This window comes from Felis catus, chromosome E3, assembly GCF_018350175.1.
Source record: "Felis catus isolate Fca126 chromosome E3, F.catus_Fca126_mat1.0, whole genome shotgun sequence".
In the NCBI taxonomy this organism is placed as follows: Eukaryota; Metazoa; Chordata; class Mammalia; order Carnivora; family Felidae; genus Felis; species Felis catus.
In genome coordinates, this window is record NC_058383.1 from 40,297,023 (window position 1) to 40,303,518 (window position 6,496).

At 63.6% G+C, this 6,496-nt stretch overlaps 1 protein-coding gene and 1 long non-coding RNA gene across 5 annotated transcripts in view; one reads left to right on the plus strand and one right to left on the minus strand.

Moving 5' to 3' along the window:
- LOC123382547 overlaps window positions 1–1,430 on the minus strand; it is an 85,616-nt gene extending 84,186 nt beyond the window's left edge. For all 4 annotated transcript variants that reach the window (XR_006591069.1, XR_006591070.1, XR_006591068.1 and 1 more), the window contains exon 1: window positions 135–1,430. This is a non-coding gene — a long non-coding RNA (uncharacterized LOC123382547). The remainder of the gene's footprint in view (window positions 1–134) is intronic.
- Window positions 1,431–1,454: 24 nt separating this feature from the next.
- On the plus strand, window positions 1,455–3,596 carry LOC123382545 (serine protease 29-like). The gene is made up of 6 exons (XM_045047697.1): window positions 1,455–1,534; window positions 1,623–1,683; window positions 1,866–2,046; window positions 2,188–2,453; window positions 2,937–3,103; window positions 3,180–3,596. The coding sequence occupies exons 2-6, from the start codon at window positions 1,623–1,625 to the stop codon at window positions 3,342–3,344; spliced, it is 840 nt and encodes a 279-aa protein (XP_044903632.1). The 5' UTR covers window positions 1,455–1,534; the 3' UTR covers window positions 3,345–3,596.
- Window positions 3,597–6,496: the final 2,900 nt, after the last annotated feature.

The following is a 6,496-nucleotide window of genomic DNA, read 5'->3' on the forward strand; positions in this document are numbered from 1 at the left end:
ACAATGCCTCATGCCTGGGTTCAGAACATGAGGAACGCCAGCTGGTGGCGGGAGGGGGGAAATCCCACAGGGCCTGGGCCAGTGAGGCAGATGACCCCGGGACACCTCCCCACAGGGCGGGCTCTGGAGTTTACCTGCCAAAGAGCAGCACACTCTCCCTGAAGACATCCTTCTCCATGACAGAACATAACGCTGAGCCCCACAACGCTGAGCTCCTGACATCCGGGAGAAGTGACGGATGCCCATCTTTTCAATTGCAATGGCCTCTGCAGAGCTTGGCCCCAGGGATGTTGGAGTCTTAGAGTCATGAAACTATGATGCCCGTGATACCAGCCCTTTCTGCCCCAACACTCAGAGCCACTTCACACATCCCCTCTCCCCTGGACCATCTTGCCCCGTCCACATACCTGGACCAGGTCTCCACTTTTCTCCTTGTACTTCCTCTTTGTCTCTGTGTCTCTCTAACCACACCTCTCTGTGTTTCTTCCTTTCACTCTCTCAGTCTTGCCCCATTCCCCTATCACTCATGCAGTTTCTCTCTCCTTACCTGTCTCTTTGTCCACCTCTCCCCAGGCTTCAGGCTATCTGCTCTGTGCATGCAGCCCTGTCCAGGAGCACAGGGCACTCCTGTCTCTCTCTCGTCATGTTTTGTCCCAGGCCCTGATCACAATGGAGGAGAATCCCCCATATAGCAGCTGCTCATGTTGACATTTGCTAGACCAAGGCTGCCAGCATGTGGACAGCCAGACGTTTACCCTTGGTGGCCCAGCCATGACGCAAAAGCTGCTGGAGGGCTGGCTGCTTCCCTAAGCTGGAAGGAAAAAGGGGCTCACAGGGTTCAGGCTCCCTGATGTAGATTGGATTGGCTGATGTAGAAGGAGCCGTATGCTTACACTCAACTCTCTTGGGTGGTGTCCAAGGAACCTATCTCAGACCATGGACCTCTGCCCTCCCCATGCCTCAATACGGCATCAGGGGGACCCTTAGGGGACACCGTGTGTCTCGCCACAAAAATTGCATCATTTGCCCCCTTGGGGGCCACCGGGATGTGTGCTATTGGTGGCAGCTGGGAAGGTGGGCTGTGAAGCCCGGTTTGTCCACTCAGGATGGGGTGGAGGCCCGGGGACAGGGGCACTGCGCCACGTGCGGGGATCCAACCGTGGCCCTGACGGCAGGCCAACGCGGGGGAAGAGACGTGACTGCACTGGCAGGAAGCGGGGCAGGGTGGGTGGACAGCGCCCTGGGCCGGGCCTGCCACGGGCTCTGCGGCCTCTGGTGCTCAGACGTGTCGTGAGAAGTGCAGTCAGCCAAGGGTGGGCGGCCAGGGTGGGAGTCTGGCCTCCCGGGTGTGTGATGGGGAACCGGCTCCCCACCCCCCTGCACACACTCTGCCTGACACCCGGCTGCCTTTCTTCCCCATCCTCCACCCCCCCCCCCAAATGGAACACTGCCCAAGCCGACCGCCCACTTCCTGTGGCCAAAAGATAAAGGACCACGGGGGCCCCCAGAGCAGAGACCCGTGGAGCCTGTCAAGGTAGGGGCGCTGTCCCCTCTCACACGGCTGCAGAGGCCCCTGGCCCACCCCTGCCCTGAGCTGTCCCTCTGTGCCCATCTCTTTGCAGATGCTGTGGCTGTTGCTTCTGACCCCCTTCTTCTCGGGGACCTGCGTCGCGGGGAGCCCAGGTGAGTCCTGACCCCACGGGGGTCCTCCCTTCCCAGAGGCTCCTGTAACCTTGTCTCCAGTTCCAGTCGCTGGGGGGCCTTGGGGCTGCCTGTCCGTGCCCTCGGGGGAGGCCTAGGTGGGGACGGGGCTCGGCCCTGGACCCCAAGGCCCGGCCTCCCTCCCCGCTCATGTTGCTTCCCAGCCTCCCTCCCTGGAAACGAGCTGGTGGGCATCGTCGGGGGCCACAGTGCCCCCCAGGGGAAGTGGCCGTGGCAGGTCAGCCTGAAAGTCTACGAGTATAACTGGGCCTCCTGGGTGCACATCTGCGGGGGCTCCCTCATCCATCCCCAGTGGGTGCTGACCGCCGCCCACTGCATCGACCGGTGAGTCCCGCTCGCTGCCGTCCAGCTCTGGGCGAATCAGGAGGTGTGGGAATCCGGGCTCCAGGCAGGGTTCGGCCTCCCCGCGGGGCGAGGGGGGGGCGCCCTCGAAGGACCCGCCTCCGTGGCTTCTTTGCGACCCAGGAAGGACGCCGACCCGGCAGCCTACCGCATCCATGCTGGGGACGTGTACCTGTACGGGGGGAGGACGCTGCTGAATGTGACCCGCGTCATCGTCCACCCCGACTACATCGACGCCGATCTGGGTGCGGACGTGGCCCTGCTCCAGCTGTCACACTCTGTGAAATACACGGCTAACGTCAGGCCTGTCAAGCTCCCGTCGGCCCCGCTTGAGGTCACCCCAGAGGACGAGTGCTGGGTGACCGGCTGGGGCAACATCATGATGCATGGTGTGTACGGGGTGAGGGTTGGGAGGGGTTCGGGGCCGCGCGAGGCATTTCCCGACCTGGCCACACGGAGAAGTCCTGGCGGGTGGGCGGCTGCAGGTTCTGGAAAGGAATCGCCTTCCGACACCCTCCCCCACCCCACCCCGTGTGCATCCCAATCGGGAGATCCGACCCCAGAGGCTGGAGGGTCCCTGAAGCACAACTGAGCTCAGGACCCAACACTGTGACGAGGAAATTCATATTCTTAGTTTTTTCCCAACTTATAGGAAGATATCGGGGGGGCGGGCAGAAACCCTCACCCCTCTCCCCATTTTCTTTCCGGTCCTTCCAACTAAAGGCAGAACCCACCTTCCGGGTGTTAGGAATTTAGAGGGAGATGGGAACCCTGCACCCTGGGGTCCCCACGGTAGCGATCTGGGCGGGAACGCAGGCTCGTGGCCGACAGCGGGGGCCACGCTCCAGCCTCCGGTCACGTCTCTCCCCCAGAGTCGCTGCCTCCACCCTACCGTCTGCAGGAAGTGGCGGTGAGCCTGGTGGAGAACGCCGTCTGTGACCAGCAGTACCACAACGCCACCAGCCACCGCTTGGCGGGCAGGAAGATCATCCAGGACGACATGCTGTGTGCGGGGACCGAGGGCCGGGACTCCTGCCAGGTGAGTCCCAGCCCATCCGGGCCCCCACCCCGTGCTGGAGGCCAGCCGGGGCTCAGTGCTGTCTCTCCTTCCTCAGGAGGACTCGGGAGGCCCTCTGGTGTGCAAGACGACGGGTGCTTGGCACTTGGTGGGAGTGGTCAGCTGGGGCAAGAGCTGTGCGGCGAGAAACCGTCCCGGGGTCTACGCTCGCGTCCAGACGTACGTGCCCTGGATCACGCAGCAAATCGGGAGGGGCCTCTGACCAGGGCCTGCTGGCCGTCCGCCCGGCTGGGCCCGGAGGAGCGAACCTTCCTCCCCCCAGAGCCTGCTGCTTCAGCCTCTGCGCCCCCGTCCCTGGCCTGGGCTCCGCCTTCGCTTCTGGCCTCCTCAGTGTCCGGGACTTCCCTGACTGCTGGGGGAAGGAGCAAGAAGATGCCAGGGGGCGGGCGGGAAGTCCCTGGGGCCCAGGGTGCCTCGCTGTGCTGTCTGTCAAATTAAAGAGCTTGAGGAATGACCAGAGTTCGGTCAGTCTTTGTGGAGTGGGCTCTCCGTGGGAGCGTGTCGGCCAGCCCCGAGGTACAGGGGCCGTGCTGGGGCTGGTGTCCTGCCAGGCTTGGCAAGGGAGAGTGAGGATCTCAGGGTTGGCTCCACTCTGCGGCCACAGCCCCCAGCTCTGTCCTGCACCAGAGGCCACCACGTGGTTCCAACCTTGCATCTGTCCCTCCTTCCATCCCCCCATCCTTCCGACCATCCATCTGTCCGTCCCACTTCTCTCGTAAGGCAAGGTCTGTTCTGGGAATTAACCAGTTGCCACGCAAAAGTGACCTGGATATGATGCCAATATGTCCTCCCCTTTAGGGACGTGCTTGCCCATCTGGGTACCTTCAGGTGAGGGTCCTCGCTGGCTCCCGGGGGGAGTTGGGTAAGAGCTCCAGGTTGGGAGCCCCTGGTTGGGTATGAGCTCCAGGTGCTGGGCAGGAGCCGGGGAGAAATGCCCCGTAGGCAGCCGGGTGAGGGGCTGGAGGCCATGGTGCCCCAGGGTCATGATGTGTGTGCGCTGCAGGGTTAGGGGGTGCCCTGAGCCCATGTGCCGGGCCTGGGGTGGGGCAGGGAGGGCCCATTCACCTGCTGTGCAGAACGGATGAAGGAGGCGGGAGGAGGGAGGAGGGAGGAGCTGAGGGGCAGGCTCCGTGGCAGGCCCCACCTGCTCCTCCTGGGCACCTGCAGCTATCGCTGTCCCCACCACTTGTGTCCCGTGGATGCTGCCCCCTGGCACTAAGTGGCCGGCTCTGGGCCACACAGGCCGCAGCAGGACCAGGGCGGCCCCAGGTGGCCTGTCTGTAGACCCACGTTTGTTTTCCCCATCACCCGGACAGGGGTGGGGATGGGTGTCCCCCACCTCCAGGAAGCCCTCCCCAGTTCCCGGGGGGCACACTGGCTCGTCTCCTCTGTCCTCCAGGAGCCTGGTCTTCGGGGCCGCCCCGGAGGGTCCCAGCTTGAGGCCCAGAGTGAGCCAGGAGACAGTCAGGCCCTCGTGACAGGCGTCTGTGCCAGCCCACACTGCCCACATCCCTGCCCCCGCGCCCATCTCAAGGTCCCGTGGTCTTCACCGCAGATCAGATGGGCACAGCCCCTAGCTGCCCAGCTCAGAGCAGGCGCTTCCTAACCGTCCACCGTGTGGCCAGGGCCTGATGACAGAGCCGATTAGGGGCCCTGGGAGGGGGCTGGACTTGTCTGCACCCAGCCCCGGCTCCCGGCCCAGCTCCAAATCGCAGACCAGGTGGGAGGGTCCCTCTGAGACCCTCTAGGTCAGTGAACCCTTTAGGTGTGGGGAAAGTGAGGCATGAGGGGGGTTGCCTGATGATCTGGCAGGATGAGGCTTCTCGGGGCACAGACTGTGTGTCCTGCCAGCTCTTGGTTCAAAAGGCATGTTTGTCATCTGTCCTGATGAATGAGGACAGTGACACCAGCTGTGTGTTGGGGCCTTTGCTGAAGCCATCATGGCCACACGCCAGATGGTGAGCCTCGGGAAGGGGTGACCTGCCCATCAGCCTGGTTGGGGTGGGCAGCAGGGTCAGGCCCAGGAGGCCTGATGTCACCCAGTGCAGGGGCAGGTCTGGAAACACACACAGGCACCACCCCCAGGTCCCCCCAGGCATGACTTTGGGGCCATCACCTGTGCTGGCTCCACCAATGGGGACCCCTCTCCCCACCCGTAACCCCTCACGTGGCTCCTTGCAGAGCCCTCAGCTTCCCTGGACACCTGGGTCTGTTGAGAGAGAACCTGGACACCAGCCTTGGAGCCCCCTGATGTCTCTGTGACACCGTGCCGCTTCTGTCCCCATTTGACCGGAGAGCAGAGTGAGGCGCAGGGAGGGGTGTCCTGGCTCTAGGTGCCTCCCTCCCCTGGCCCTGGGGATATCCTCCCGGCCCGCTGTGGTCTCCTGTCGCCCGGCGGACACAGTGGCCCTCTGGGAAGGGCCCTACCAGCACGGTGGGAGGGCTGGACACCCCACAGCTCCCTCTGCCCCTAGTACTCCCACCCCCTGCACCTCTCTGTCCCCCACCCTCTGCAAGCTGCAGGAGTCAGGTGGGGCTGTAGAAGGAACCTGGTGGACCATTCCAGAATCTCACCGCTAAGGACAGAGACTTTAGATTAAATGCATGTGTTTGTGTCTGACAACGGGAAGGAGAGAGGTGAATGTTGATCTAAAAAGCTCCTTCTGGCCCAGAGAGCCCAGAAGACTCCCCGAAGGACGGTGGTGATGTCATTCTCTGTGTGTTCGGGCACATGGCTGTGTCTGAACAGCCAAGAGACCACAGACTTTCAAAGGCAAAGGTTAGCGCTGTCTACCTCATAGAAAGACCCGGAAACGAGTAAACAGTCTGCAACTAGAATTGCTCAGGTGGGAGAGGACAGGAGCAGTTTGCTCGAGTGACTGTGTTTCCGGCACAGCCACGGGGCAGGGCCCGCCGGGGGAGGGGGGCAGGGGCGCAGGGGGCAGGGGGGCCGAGGATGGCAGGAACGGCTGGGGGCCCAGGGAGCCATCTCCGTGGGGGCGTCGGTGCTGAGCAGCGTCTGAACGGCAAGGCCACTCCACCTAGAAGCCAGTCTGTGTGCTGGCGTGAGCGGTGACGGGGGGGACGCCCAGGTGCCCAGAGGGAAGACGGGACGGGTCGCAACTAGAACACCCAGCAGTGGGGCCCTTGGACCCGGTCCGGTGTTGCAGGTGGACCGCCGTTCCGCCCCCTGTGCCGAGGCCGAGGGCTCCAGTCGCCCAAGGGACCCTTCTCGTCACAACTCACGGAGATGCGAATTAGAACCTTAACGAGGTGCCACCCCCGACCAGCACGGTGGTCTGCGGGGTGGGGTCGGCCGGCCACTCTCCCCGTTGCTGCGGGTGGGGGTGGCCA

Coding starts and splice junctions, on each gene's coding strand:
- LOC123382545 (XM_045047697.1), top strand. CDS start 1,623: ATGCTGTGGCTGTTGCTTCTGACCCCCTTCTTCTCGGGGACCTGCGTC. Junction 2,047..2,187: donor GCCGCCCACTGCATCGACCG/GTGAGTCCCGCT, acceptor TTTGCGACCCAG/GAAGGACGCCGACCCGGCAG. Junction 2,454..2,936: donor GGGCAACATCATGATGCATG/GTGTGTACGGGG, acceptor TCTCTCCCCCAG/AGTCGCTGCCTCCACCCTAC.